The sequence below is a fragment of the Camelina sativa genome, chromosome 13 (genome assembly GCF_030686135.1).
Source record: "Camelina sativa cultivar CO46 ecotype springtype chromosome 13, ASM3068613v1".
NCBI lineage: Eukaryota > Viridiplantae > Streptophyta > Magnoliopsida > Brassicales > Brassicaceae > Camelina > Camelina sativa.
This window is the reverse complement of record NC_141892.1, coordinates 3768971-3783171: the sequence shown is the minus strand read 5'-3', so window position 1 is coordinate 3783171 and position 14201 is coordinate 3768971. Positions and strand designations below refer to the sequence as shown.

General features: G+C 37.2%; 3 protein-coding genes across 3 annotated transcripts; 1 reads left to right on the top strand and 2 right to left on the bottom strand.

The window, feature by feature from the left end:
• Nucleotides 1-819: 819 nt before the first annotated feature.
• Nucleotides 820-4074, top strand: LOC104735008 (transcription factor TGA4). The gene is made up of 9 exons (XM_010454719.3): nt 820-1256; nt 2081-2249; nt 2334-2414; nt 2497-2556; nt 2643-2720; nt 2797-2860; nt 2947-3218; nt 3306-3533; nt 3640-4074. Exons 2-9 carry the CDS (start codon nt 2091-2093, stop codon nt 3790-3792), a joined length of 1095 nt encoding a protein of 364 aa, XP_010453021.1. The 5' UTR covers nt 820-1256; nt 2081-2090; the 3' UTR covers nt 3793-4074.
• A 247-nt stretch (nt 4075-4321) lies between these two features.
• Nucleotides 4322-8380, bottom strand: LOC104735007 (Leucine-rich receptor-like protein kinase family protein). The gene is made up of 3 exons (XM_010454718.3): nt 7145-8380; nt 5269-6924; nt 4322-5135 (listed from the first exon to the last, which is right to left on the bottom strand). Exons 1-3 carry the CDS (start codon nt 8073-8075, stop codon nt 4558-4560), a joined length of 3165 nt encoding a protein of 1054 aa, XP_010453020.2. The 5' UTR covers nt 8076-8380; the 3' UTR covers nt 4322-4557.
• Nucleotides 8381-10113: 1733 nt separating this feature from the next.
• LOC104735006 (protein HEAT INTOLERANT 4) lies at nt 10114-13995 on the bottom strand. The gene is made up of 13 exons (XM_010454717.3): nt 13047-13995; nt 12568-12606; nt 12414-12467; nt 12255-12318; nt 11985-12043; nt 11744-11868; nt 11570-11629; nt 11413-11471; nt 11159-11235; nt 11007-11045; nt 10803-10865; nt 10547-10723; nt 10114-10449 (listed from the first exon to the last, which is right to left on the bottom strand). Exons 1-13 carry the CDS (start codon nt 13521-13523, stop codon nt 10402-10404), a joined length of 1341 nt encoding a protein of 446 aa, XP_010453019.2. The 5' UTR covers nt 13524-13995; the 3' UTR covers nt 10114-10401.
• Between the last annotated feature and the right edge of the window lie 206 nt (nt 13996-14201).

The following is a 14201-nucleotide window of genomic DNA, read 5'->3' as shown; positions in this document are numbered from 1 at the left end:
GATGGTTGATATAATTACATTATATATAGCCGATAGTAAGCTGAAACCTTCAAAGATTACATTAGTATGCTGGAGTGGTCGGTCTCTTCTTTGATCGGCATGTCTTAATTTGGAACCTCATTCTTAAGCCAATATTTTTCTTCTTCCTTTACATTGGGTAATGATCTTATGCCTGTATTAAATATTGAATCAAACCTTCAAAGAAATCTGAATAGACATGTCCGACGACAGCGTTGTGACATGCATCAATTACGAACTATATCAAAACTAATTATGATTATACTAAACATATGATATGCATCAATATATTTTACGTAAATCTGTTTCTATCAATTGTTGCCGTCAGCGTTGCGGCTCTGTTACGTACTGATGTCTTATAAATCCCAACATATATTGATTATACAACTCGGAGAGTTTTTAACCGCCTTCTTTCATCCCCGCCGCAAATCTTAAGCTGCGCGTGTGCCGTTCAATCTTTAGGTACTAATCACCGACGGTGTCTAGCCGCAAAATTTGACATGTTTGTTACCAAAAAAAAAAAAAAAAATGACATGTAGCTAGATATATTCTTGGAAATCAGAAAGACTATTTTTCACATAGGTTTATAAATTGTTTTTAATGAAGAATTAAAATTCGGATTTAACTTTTTTTAAAAATTCCAATCTACCTGGTGCGCACATCAGCGAGGTAGTGGAGACATGGACAAATGATAGTAAAACAAAACATAAATAAATTAATCTAGTAATGGAATAAATTGTGGACTACTATAAAAAGAATATACTGTAAAGAGAATAAAAATTATTAAACATATCAAAATTGTTTTTTTTTTTTTTTTTTTAATTTCTGCTGGATTCAGTTATTGCTTAAAAGACAAAATATCACCGAAGAATCAACGAACAAAAAACAAAATATAGAAAAGAAAATGTCAAAATTATATTTTTAAAACATTTTATTATGATATAGGAAAATGTAAAGAAGTCTATCAAAGGTCTCTCTCTCTTTTAAGTTGTCGTGTTCTCGTATGATTCTTCTTCTTCTTCTTCTTCAAGATGACAATTGCAGATAACGCGATTTTATCGTCTCTTCTGTTCTCAGATCGATTTAAACTGAAAATTTCTAGGCTTTGCTTCCGATTTCGTCACTGAAACTGAAAAGTTCCTTTGCTTTTTTTTTTGTTTGTGTTCTTTTCATGGTTTTCCGCGGGAAAAGTTCGTCTTTTTGAAGCCCTTTTGACATAAATAGACCATAAGAAGAAGGTAACAACTTCGGATCTCTCTTCTTTCTAAAGTTTGATTTTTTATTTTTTTTGGGTTGATTATGATATTGATTTTGAATATCATAATCTCATCTTGACTTGGAATAAAGTTTCGAACTTTGTGTGTTCTCTGTTTCATCTTAGAGATACCCTTATAAGTCTCTTGTTATGTTTCCTGGATTAGGGTTTACCTTAGTTGATTTCAGTTGAAGCTGTAACTTTTGCTTCTGATTTTTTTTCCATTTCATGATTGGCTATGTGATATAGTTTGGTTCTAGCTCTTATTCTCTTCACCTTCTTCTCTGAGTAGCCTTTACATCGAATCTTGACTTATGTGGACAAGAATGTTATTTCAAATCAGTGAGTGAGTGAGAGAGAGTAATGGAATTTTTTCCCTTATTGGGAGGTGTATAAGATGGTCCACCATTAGTGGCTAAAAGAAGAAGATACAGTAAGATCCAATAACTGACATCGACATTAGAGTTTGGTCTGTTTTAGGAAATTCAATTTAGAGGTTTTTGAGATCATATATTTTCAATGATAGACCTTTCAAAAAAACCACTAGTAAGAATAGGGTTTTTTCCGGGTGTATATGAGTCTAATGTTTTCACCTTATACACAAGTAGGCAAGGTATGTAGCGTTGACGGATTGGGTGATGGAAAATGACTTTAAAAAACGCCACAACCTTTCTTTTGGCTGCTGCAAAAATCAACTTACATATCTCTCTCTCTCTTCAACTCGTGATGATGATCTTGTATCTTTTTGCAGTTCTTGATTTTTGATTAATGAAAGTTTTTGTATGTATATCTCTTGTTTGTTGCCAGTTGAAGAAACATGAATACAACATCAACACATTTTGTTCCACAGAGAAGGTTTGAAATTTACGAGCCTCTCAACCAAATCAGTATGTGGGAAGAAAGTTTCAAGAACAATGGAGGCATGTATACACCTGGCTCTATCATAATCCCGGCAAACGAAAAAACAGACAGCTTGGTACTTTTAAGATTTGTTATATATCTCAGATAAAATTATCTCATCTGAATTCAGAAGCTAATGCTTACTTCAATCTTTGTTCAGTCAGAGGATACTTCTCATGGGGCAGAAGGAACTCCTCACAAGTATGACCAAGAGGCTTCCACATCTAGACATCCTGATAAGGTAAGTTATCATATATATAGCTCATTTGGTTATCTTATTTTCCATGGAGATTACATTCAATTAAATCTTTATATCTTTACAGATACAACGACGGCTTGCACAGAATCGTGAGGCAGCTAGGAAAAGTCGTTTGCGCAAGAAAGTATGAAACTTTATCTTCTGTGGAACTAGTAAAACAGTTATATTTTGTTATGTTTTTGACTGAGTTATATAAGTCTTTTGTTACAGGCTTATGTTCAGCAGCTAGAGACCAGCCGGTTGAAGCTAATTCATTTAGAGCAAGAACTCGATCGTGCTAGACAACAGGTTTGTAAAGACTATTATTCTTACTTTTTCCTTAAGTATCTTGTTAATATAATAAGTTATGATCATAATGTTGCAGGGTTTCTATGTGGGGAACGGAGTAGAATCCAGTGCTCTTGGTTTCTCAGATAACATGAGCTCAGGTTTGAATCTTTCACCTTTAGGTAGTTTTACATTGTCTCCCTCAAATCAGCTTTGAGATTCATCAGTTTTCTTTTTTGCTTGTTAGGGATTGTTGCATTTGAGATGGAATATGGGCATTGGGTGGAAGAACAAAATAGGCAGATATGCGAACTAAGAACTGTGTTACATGGACAAGTTAGTGATATAGAACTTCGATCACTAGTCGAGAATGCCATGAAACATTACTTTCAACTCTTCCGGATGAAGTCAACTGCTGCAAAAATTGATGTTTTCTATGTCATGTCCGGAATGTGGAAAACTTCAGCAGAGCGGTTTTTCTTGTGGATAGGCGGGTTTAGACCCTCGGAGCTTCTCAAGGTGAAGAGAAAAACCTGTCATTGATCCATAAAAAGTTAAGGTTCTTACAATGATTTTGAATATGGATTCTTTTTTGTTGTTCGTTAGGTTCTGTTACCGCATTTTGATCCTTTGACGGATCAACAACTTTTGGATGTATGTAATTTGAGGCAATCATGTCAACAAGCGGAAGATGCGTTATCCCAAGGTATGGAGAAATTGCAACATACGTTAGCAGAGAGTGTAGCAGCCGGGAAACTTGGCGAAGGAAGTTATATTCCTGAAATGACTTGTGCTATGGAGAGATTGGAGGCTTTGGTAAGCTTTGTAAACCAGGTGAGAAAGAAAGCTTAGCAAAAAAAAACTAATGATATTGTTAGGACAAGAAGAACTGGTTTCTTGAGGTTGCTGTTGTTTCTTAAATTTTTGTTTTTGTTGTTAGGCTGATCATTTGAGACATGAGACATTGCAACAAATGCATCGGATCTTAACGACGCGACAAGCGGCTAGAGGTTTGTTAGCATTAGGTGAGTATTTCCAACGGCTTCGAGCTTTGAGTTCGAGTTGGGCGGCTAAGCAACGTGAACCTACGTAATTAAGGTATTTGGATTTCCAGAAAGGATTGAAACCTTAAGGTTCGAGAATGGAGAGTTTGGTTGTGAGTGAGGTTTTGGACAAGAACAGGAGCAATAACATAAGCTGCTGTTTGATGATGATTCTTGTCTTGCGGCTAAAAGGAAATGTTTGAGGGAAGTTGTAAATATGATCAGCAACGTAAAGTATAGCTTTTTAGAAACCAGATTTTCGATGTTTTTTCTCTCTTGTATGTAATACTTATATATGATTTGGCTTGTGGTATATATGGTTTCAAATGTCATATTCACTAAGAATTTAAAACACATGAAAATGCATAAAGGTTTGTAAGTTTAGTCAATCAATTTGCTCAACAACAAATTCCTGAAAGTAAATTACAATTCCATGACGCCATACAGTTGGTAAACGATAGTGAAAATCACAACATCATTCCATTTGTCTCCCTTGATCAGCTCTTGCTAGTTACTAATAGTCAACAAGAGATAGATATAAGAAGATATTTTGAAAAATCAATAACCAAACTCAAAATGTTTCTGTCAGAATCAAATGGGATTAGATTTTCTTCTACCTTTACAAGGAAGGGGAAAAATAATCAACAAAATATAAATGTAAGAACACGTGAGGATCTGAATCATCTGATCAAAGCTACTAGAGAGAAACATAAAACCAGAAAAGAAGAAGAAGAAGAAACAAAAAAATGGGGATGATGGGTGAAGGGAAATCCATGGAGATTTACAGAAAAATGAAATAAAAAAACAAACAAATCTCAGGCAGAAATTGAAGTAAGATGATCAAGTACTTGTCTGATGTTAGGCCTTTCACTGACAGAGAGAATGCACCTGATTGCGACAGCAAGTGCATCCTCCATTGCCTTTGAGAACTCTTCCCCACCTGCAATGTCTCGGTCTATGCAATCCATTCTCCTACCTTCTTGATCACACAACCGCACCCAATCAGTCAGATCAACAGCACCTGTTTGACCCGAGATTATGTCACCCGCGCTTCGTCTAGTCAAAAGCTCCATGAGAATCACACCAAATGCGTATACATCGGATTTGAGAGTTGGTATTGGTTTAGAAGCTGAGGAAAGTTCAGGAGCAGAGTAACCGAGCGCACTCATGTTTAGAATCTGTTCCGCTACACCAGGTGGAGTCATCAGACGGTGAATACAGTAATCGGTTATGCGCACAGTATTGTCGGGACTTGTGAGGATTATATTTGTCGGCTTCAAGTTCCCGTGTGGCATTGCTCTATCATGAAGGTAGAGAAGACACTGAGCCACTTCAACTGCAACTTTTAGTCTTTGGCTGAAGGACATTGGAGAATACCTCCGGGGAGTAGTCTCTGCACATAAAGATTGTAACGGTAAGTTCTTTTAAGCTTCAAAGGTAGTCATCAAATGGCTGAAAAGTGCTTAATTTTTGTTCAGACGAGATACAGAAAGGCTAATAGCTATGGGGGTAAAAGAGCTTCTTACCGTATAGATGCATGGCCAAGCTTTCTCCTCTAAGGTAATCAGAGAGTAGAAGTCTTTCTTGTTCTCTGGGACCCCAATAGTATGCTCGCAATGGGACAATGTTTGGATGTTTTAATGAGCCGATTTTTTTAGCTTCCCGTGCGAAATCTTTCTTATGCCTCACGAGTCCAACTCTCAACCATTTCACCGTCAGCATGTGTCCATTATCCAGTGTTGCTTTGTACAGTGTTCCATGGCTGCTTCTACCTAGAACTTCTGCAGGAGCTCGGGATAACTCTTCTGCTGTGAGTTTTAGTGAAATGTCTAAGAAGAAGAGTTCTCCGGCCAATCGATCAGGTGAGTAAACATCTAACATCACAGGCTGGTCGCTAAAACGGGGTGAGGAGGATAATGAGGAGCCACCTGAAGAAGACTTCCGTCCAGATGCTGTAGGATAATCATCAAGGAGATTAGGGTTTGTAGTGGTTGTAGGAGGGGGCACACCCTGCTCAGATATTTCAGCTTCAAATCCGGGTATCCCAGATAAAGACCTTGAATTTGGGGTGAGCAAGTGATCGTTTGAGAAGCTCAATGATGATGACGGGTGCTCAGCATTTGAGCTGAAGTTGAACAAGGAGGGACGAGATGAGCGTCCAAACTTGGCGTCTCTAGTCGTGGCTTGGTCTGTAAATCTATTCCTCCCATGAAAGTCCTTGAGCTGTGTTCGATGATAGGCAAACAAGACAAAAAGAATCATAAGAGCAGCTCCAACTGAAGCAACAATAATTGCTATTCTTATGCTACGCTTCGAATGCTGTTTTTTCCCAGTTAAAGACAGATCACGAGTAGAATCCGCTGCACGCCCACCACCTGGGAGATTTAGCTTGGAGTTACCAGGATAAAATGACGAAAGCGGATAGTTTTTCAGCTCTTCCGGAATGATGCCTGATAGGTCATTATTTGACACATTGAATCCCACCATCCCGGAAGGAAGCTTAGTCGGAATTTGACCCTTGAAAGTATTGTTTGACAAGTCAAGGGACTCAAGGCCAGTAAGCTTGTTGAGGTCGCTTGGAAGTTCCCCGGACAGCTTATTATTGGCAAGATTTAGCACTTTAAGTTTTTCCATTGTACCTATATCGCCAGGTAACATACCCGTCAAAGAATTGGTTGAGAGGTCAAGCAACTCCATCTGCGGATAAAAACTTAGAACCAAAAGTTCGCTTGCGTGTGAACCTCGAAAAGGAATTGGCCCCTCCAAGTTATTCATAGAAAGATTCAAACTTCTCAAGCTTGCAAAAGTGAAGAAACTCTGGGGAATAGAGCCACTGAACTTATTTGAACTGAGATCAATCACAGAGAATTGAGAAACCCCTGAATCATACCACAGAGAAGGCAAGCTACCAGCGACAGAGTTATTTCTAAGGCTCAACACACTTAATCTCGAGAATGCAGAAGTGAAGTTTGGCAAGCTTCCCGACAAATTGTTTGAGCTCAGATCAAGATAATCTGGAGTAGCTTCCCACTTTTGAACAACAGATACATCGCCAGAGAAAGTGTTCCCACTCAGATCTATGGCTAAGCAACTTTTCAAACTCGACGGAAGCTCCCCAGACAGGGCGTTAGAAGAAAGATTCAACAGATTTAACGTTGTTGAATTGATCACACTAATTGATCCTGCATTTGAATCAAAAAAGAAACTCCTTTAATTCACATTTATACAACAACTTCAGACAATACGACACAAATGTCTACTCAAGGACCAGGAATCAGTCAAATCAATGCTCAATGACATAAAAGTTGAGAGTAAGTCTCTATTCCTCTATCCCTTAAAGTAGCAAGATTTAGAAATTTTGACTGAAAAAAAGAAGAAAAAGGAGTAAAATTTTCAATTCACCTGTAAAACCATTTCGACTGAGATCTAACTCTTGCAACGGAATCGAACTCTGCAACAACTCTTCAGGCACTAAACCGAACAACTGGTTACGGGCAAGCTTCAAAACTCTCAAACTCGGCTGTGATCCAAAACGCGGCAACTCACCATTGATCTGGTTATTCTCCAAGTCAATAACCTCGAGATTCTTGAACGCACCAATGGACTCGGCGCTGAAAAACTTGCCATTCAAGGCGTTGTGGCTCACATTCAAGTGACTGAGAGTGTTGGAAATGCTCGAAATGTTCTCCACTGGTAACGACAAGCCCCCATTGAAACGGTTACAGCTCAAATCAACGAACTCAACGTTCTTCAACTCAGTGAAAATCTCACCAACGTCTCCCCAAATCTCATTCTTGTGCAAATCCAAAGATCTAAGCTGCTGAAGATTCCGAAACCCAGTAGGGAACCCACCTTCGAACTTGTTGGAAGACAAATTGAGATGATTCAAACCCCAAAGGTCCGAGATCCGACCCGGGATAGGTCCATAGAATCCGTTATCCGACAGATCCAAGTGCTGAAGCGACGTGATTCCACCCAACTGAGGGACGACGCGACCGGAGAAGCTGTTTCCGGATAAAGAGAGGTTGCGGAGAGAAGTGAGACCACCGAGCGTGCTGAATTTGAGTTCGCCGGAGAGACCACGACGGTCGAGGTTAATGGCGATGATTGAACCGGTTTCAGGGTCGCAGGAGATACCAGGCCAGCCATTAGGGCAAGCAGATGGATCACTGAGGCTGCTTGTATCGGACCATGAGATTCGTTGGTGTGAGGCTTCGTCGCGGATCCCTTTACGAAACTCGAGTAGAGATCGGAGCTCCTTATCGGTGACGGCGTTGGCACCGAGGAGGAGGAGGAGTAGTGAGAAGAAACAGAAAAGAAGAAAATGACTCATTTAGCCCTGAAGAATCTTCCTACTACTCAACAGAAGCAAATGCAATACTACTGATTGAAAGAAATAAAACCCTAATTAGGATTCATAGCGGAGAGAGAAGGAGAGCAGTGAGACGGAGATTTAGGGATTGAACTCTCGGAATCTGGAAATTGAAAAGAGGGGAAGAAGAAGAAGAAGAAGAAGAAGAAGAAGAAGAAGAAGCAGAGAGGGGAGAGAGAGAGTGTGTGTATGTGTGTGTGTGTTGAGGTTTTCCAAAAAAAATATCGAATTTTTATATTATTATTTTTCTTTTATGGTATGTCTTTAATTTATTTTATTTTTTTCTTCAATTAAAGATTTTTAACAGATTCCAATTTTAAAACTTTCAGATATTTAAAATAAACTTTTTATCATTTTAGGAATTATGAGTTTTTCTCATTTATGGGTACCTTTTTCCTCCCCTAACTTTACCCTCGTTAATGGAATCATTAAAGAAAAAAAAGACTTTTGTTAATGGAACCTAATTACTGATTACTTGCTAATAGTTCTAGACTTCTAGGTCATGTAATTATGATTTTTTTTGTTTTTTTCAAAAGATGTTGATAACTTTTGAATATTCTCTGACATTTTCAAATATATAAGTAGCCAAACCCACATAAATGACTTTAAAAAAAGTGTTTTTTTTTTTTTTTTGGAAAAGTTGATTTTTTTTATGTTTGAGTTGGATATGATATTTATCGAAAACTCAAAATGCAGTTAAAAGATGAATCCGAGCGTCAGTGGAAATAGAATGATTTTGATGAGATGCCCTAGAGATACTACTATATTGATATTGACCTTAAAAAAAAAAAAAAAAAAAAGACCTATTACTACTATTATTGTTCACTTTAAAACTCATACGAGTAAAAAATGGGATATACATATCTTCAAACTTATTACTCAAAAATTGGAGATCATTCAGCAATGAAAATGATTTGTTAGATGTGTCATTAAAATTGAAACACTAATTGCGCAAGTCATAATCACTACTTATATCAGTGAGTATGTATCAGTTATTATTATTACTCTACACAATACATTAGAGAGTTTAGGAAACATACTTTAACTACGTGATAAATACAAAACCAGAGTTTATTATTATATACCAAAATACATTAAGATAGATACAAATATCATTATTATAAAAAAAAAAAAAAAAGGTGAAAAGAGAGAAAGAGGGAGAGAAGTGGTGGAATAATATATGATTAGTTCTGGAGATGAGTAAAACCAGACTGGAAAGAGACAATGGCCATGTCGTTTGAGTCTCTCTGTCTTTTTTTTTTTTTTTTTTTTTTTCCCCCCTCAAAAAAGGAGTTTTTCGTACCAAAGTCAAGTCACCAACCTTTCTCACACATCACATGCACCGCGGACGTCATGCACTCTATAACGCCGTTAGGTTCTTTGTCCGTACATTGTTCTCCTTAAACGGGACGGAGAAGACTCACAAAGAGAAAGAACGTGCACTGTGCCATCATACTCAATTACTCCTACTACTACTACTATACTCTTCAGGCCCGACCTGTCAATTTTGTTTCCCCTAATCACATTAACATTATTGTGAGTAATTTGATCATACTTTGTTATTTTGAATATAACTGACATATCATATACTAAATAAAGACTTTTCAAGATATTTTTTTACACATTTTGTCCACCCCAATTATGTAAATTTATTTTGAAAAAAAAAAATCATTTGATTAAAAAATTCATGATTACCCTAAGGTTATTATATGTTGAGATAGAAATAGGCTTTTTGAAATTCTATGGCACTGTTTAACTGACTGATTTATATATTCCACTAGGACCTCGTCGCTAATTTTTTTTCATGATACAACACATAAATCTTGAGGTAGTCTATTTTATTTGCTCCTTTTAGAATGTCATTTTCTCTAACCATAAAATGAAAGATGCCAAACTTATTATATTTTTGTCTATGTCTCTCCATCTCTCATAATGAATAATGTATATTTTTGGGTCCATAAAAAATAATCAAGAATAATTTGAGGATGCCATTAGAAAATTATGAAAAAAACTTCAAGGGTTGAAATTGAAATATAAGGAAGCTGTCTCCAATTTTCCGAAAAAAGAATTTGGTTCCCGTGACTCTTCTAAAGATCTCAAGTATTTCTAGAGGAGAGAATACAAAGCTCATAAATGTAAAAGACACTTTTTGTCGTCCAAACTTGACTTTTTAACTCCCTATAATAATAGCTCAAAGAGTTTCTGAGAGCATCTGTGACTAGATAAGTTTCAATACTGTTGAAGCTGCCAAGAAAAGCTATTCTGAGTTCTCAAAGATCTGATCATTTCAAAGGACTTCATTAGCTTTTCCATAGTACCGGTTAATGAACGGCGACTGCAAAACAAGAAAAACCAAAATCAAGATCATTCACTTATCACAGCTTTGTAACAAAACCCCTTTTTCGAGTTACCAGTTTCCCATATGTTCTTACCTTGACACCAGAGACGTCTGGTGTATCTGGTGAAGGCTGAGGGTAGAATTTGTAGAACTTCATCTTTTGAAAGGCTTGCTTGGTGTCTTCACTCATTTCTTCTATGGCTTTCTTTCGAGCCTCTTTCGCCTCTCGGTTTGCTTTCTTAGCTGCTCGAACTTGCTCTTTGACATATTCCTGAGAACAACAAACAATGGTAATTAGAGACAACACTCAAGCGTCAAGAATTGACAATTGCTTTAAAGCTCAAACTTACTTTGAATTCATCCTTCTGTTCAGCTGGTAATTGTTCTTCTTCAACCAGTTTATCGACAAATTCCTGAGATAAATGCACAAAAAGCCATCTCATGATTCAGCATACAATTGAATGTGATTTAGAGCAGTGCAAACATGAAAACTCTCTTGACTCAATTAAAGAAGTACTTCAAGTTTTATCGTTACAGGAAAGCCAAACACACACCTGAAGTTCGTCAAACTCCCAGTCAAATTCACATACAACCTGCACAAACAGAAAATTCAAGCTTCCTTATACAGAAAATAATGTGCCCCTATTCGACCATTTCATGTAGACCTGCCAATCCCAACACATTCATTGCATGCCAGAAAACTTACAGGCGGTTCAGAGGGGAACATTATTTGGACCTCAGTACTCTGTTCAAGTTCATCTTCCTTAAAAGGTTGATAGAAATCTGCAACGGAAAACAAAAACCAAAACCAAAACGAAAAAGAGATTAGAATTTGTTGTTGCATACCACATACATAACAAGATACACATACAGATAATCCACTGCAACAGCCAGCCATGTGCTATAATTGGTTCACTCTACAAATTTAAATAGTATTATTAGTAAATGAATAACACTCACAAGGAAGGCAATACTCAAACTTCTTAAGTTGATCTTCCTTCATATGTCTGAGAGCTGATCTGCAGATAATGTACAAAGATAAATTGAGTATACCAAAATCCCTTCATAGCAAGTGAACATCAATGTTATTAACTCTATCAGTCATCTAACTACTTACTTCCTCTGCGTACAGACCAAAGTGAATATTTGCGAGTTCATCTTATCAACTCGTCTATCTCTGCAAGAAGAACAAAGCAAAAGTAGTTAGCAACTGCTCTTAAACATCAGAAGTAAGAATATCCCATGATAAACTTTATGCTTCTCTTCTCATTGATTTAGGCCAGCCCACTACCTTTTTTCCAACGGAATATAAGGCAGCCAGTCCATTTTCATCTTCTTCATTGGAATGATTTCCTCCACTTCTCTCTGAACAGATGTGATTCCTATCTTATCAGAAGGCGGAAAGGGTGAATCAATCTGCATATACAAAATTGACGAATTTTAGAAAGAGAAATGAGATAACATATGCTCTTAAATTCAGAGATCAGCGTAGCAAGCAAACTTTAATAAAAGTATATTTAACAAGAACTTACAACAACAACTGCTGGGACATGGACAATCTTGTTTAAACCTTTGTAGGGGACTAGTTGAGCTGTAACGTTAAAAAGAGAAGCTTAAACAGGAACTAGAAGCAAATGTTCAAGAAAAGGAAGAGAGCGTACTGCACAACCTGATAAATTTCTAACTAAACTAGAAAGAACCACAAGTGCCAAAGATGATTTAAACATGCAATCGATAAGAAGACAGTAATAACCAAAACTCAAAAAGGAAGAAAGAAAGAAAAAGCACGAGAAACAGCTTACGTTCTGTACAGCCAAAAACAAAGACTTTCTTCCCATAGAGCTTTCCTCCTTCCTCCAATGCTTCCTGACACACACATGAAGAAACATAAATATCAGAATCTCGTCAACCTCGGAACACATGTTGGCTAAACTATAGAGAATGTAATCCAAACAACTTACCTCAAGATTTTGGAAATCCCAATTGAATTCATAAAGTGCATCTAATTGATCCCACTGCCATCGAAATTAAACAACCATAAGCAAAAAAATATATTGGATTCTCAATGATAACAGTAGCTCTGATATTGAAGCTAAATTCCTCAAAATAATATACCTCAGTTCCCACTGGAAATGCAACCTTCCATAAATCCTCCTGAAAGCACACAAAAACAAGCGCACATGTTAATTTGCAACTCACACCGCAGCAATAAGAAAAGAAAACAAGCCCTTTAACATGAACACACAAGATAGTTTTGTTAATGAGATACACCACAGCATTCCTTTGGAAAATGTCCATCCACTAACTCAAACTCGCCAATAACATACCATATCTGACACAATAAGTATAACACAGCATACAATTGTTCTCACAGATAAACCCACTAACAAAGTCATATCTGTCTTGCAACCAAGAAACTCAAACGGGGTCCAAAAACGTATGTCATTGTTGTTTTCACAGCAGTATCTGCATTATCATAAAGCTTAACTAGCAAATGCACACAGCGAAAAAGCCCCAAAATTGCATTGAATCCAAGTGATAAAATCCCAATCTGTATACATTAATTAGACTAATAAGGATAGCAAAAAGCATACCAGATTACGCTTGTCCTCGAAGTACTCAGGCTCTGGCTTTACTTTGGTAACTCGGGGCTTCTTAGCTGCGGATGCAGGTTTCTTCTCATCCTTAATCTCAGTCTCCTTCTTCGTAGCCCTCTTCCGCTTACCCCCACGACGAGCAACAACAGGTTTCTTCTCAGCCTTAACCTCCTCCTTGACATCTTTGACTTCATCCTCTTCTTCCTGATTCTCCTCCGCCTCCGCCTCCTTTAACGAATCAGGTTTCGCTGGCTCTTCCTCTTCATCCCCCTTCGCCTCTTCCTCTTCTTCCGCTTCACCATTCTCCTTCTCCTCGTTGACAACTTCTTCCTGAGGTTGCTGACTCTCCTCCTGCGTCGTCGTCTCCTCCTCTTGAGATTCAACAATCACCTCCTCGGTGGCCACAGTCTCCGCGACAGCAGCACCTTTGCGACCAGCTTTGGAAGCACCCTTTCTCTTCGCTCCCTTCCTCATTGTACAGTACTAAGAACAAATTGACAAAAGAAGATGGTTAATTTGAGAAAACCCTACTGACTTTCTCCGGCGAAGAAAGAGAAAGAGAAATCTAGGGATCGATGGCGGTGGATCCGGAATTTCGAATTTTTTCAGAAATTTTGGGGTTTTTTTTGTTTTTAATTAAATTTGCTCTCTCTCTCTCTCTCTCTTTCTCTTTCTCTTTTCTTCTCTCTCTCTATCTCTTTTGTTGTTGTTTGTCTAAAACGTTGCGTGATTTTAACGACCGCTCTCTCTTCACGAAAAAGGAAATAGGGTTTTTGATTTTCTTCCCCCAAAATTATTTAAGGCGCCGTTGTAAGGCCCAAAATTAACATAATTTTTTTTTGTGAAATTTAATTATTTTTGAAGTTTGAATTTGAGGAAGTTTGACGAACCCTTGTGACAATGATTTCAAAATTTTTAGGTTGAATTTTTTGAAACTAATTAAGGTAATTAGATCTTTCAAATCTATTGACTTATACAGAAATTTTTTGTTAGCTTTTTAGGAAAAGTTACAAACTTCTTAGAATTTGATTAAATATTCTCTGATTTTTTTTTTTTTTTTTGAAAATGAACACGCAATTTAAAAAAAAAAATATGTTTTAAATCTTAGAAGTTTAATTGTGTAAGAAAATTATTAGCTGGATAAATGGAGAT

Excerpts from the sequence above, each read along its gene's own strand:
- LOC104735008 (XM_010454719.3), top strand. The coding sequence starts at position 2,091 with ATGAATACAACATCAACACATTTTGTTCCACAGAGAAGGTTTGAAATT. Across the intron at positions 2,250-2,333 it reads ACGAAAAAACAGACAGCTTG|TCAGAGGATACTTCTCATGG; the intron begins GTACTTTTAAGA and ends ATCTTTGTTCAG. Across the intron at positions 2,861-2,946 it reads CTCAGATAACATGAGCTCAG|GGATTGTTGCATTTGAGATG; the intron begins GTTTGAATCTTT and ends TTTGCTTGTTAG.
- LOC104735007 (XM_010454718.3), bottom strand. The coding sequence starts at position 8,075 with ATGAGTCATTTTCTTCTTTTCTGTTTCTTCTCACTACTCCTCCTCCTC. Across the intron at positions 6,925-7,144 it reads CAGTCGAAATGGTTTTACAG|GATCAATTAGTGTGATCAAT; the intron begins GTGAATTGAAAA and ends ATTCAAATGCAG. Across the intron at positions 5,136-5,268 it reads CTTGGCCATGCATCTATACG|AGACTACTCCCCGGAGGTAT; the intron begins GTAAGAAGCTCT and ends CTTTATGTGCAG.
- LOC104735006 (XM_010454717.3), bottom strand. The coding sequence starts at position 13,523 with ATGAGGAAGGGAGCGAAGAGAAAGGGTGCTTCCAAAGCTGGTCGCAAA. Across the intron at positions 12,468-12,567 it reads CATTTCCAGTGGGAACTGAG|TGGGATCAATTAGATGCACT; the intron begins GTATATTATTTT and ends TTTCGATGGCAG. Across the intron at positions 11,046-11,158 it reads TGTTCCCCTCTGAACCGCCT|GTTGTATGTGAATTTGACTG; the intron begins GTAAGTTTTCTG and ends CTGTTTGTGCAG.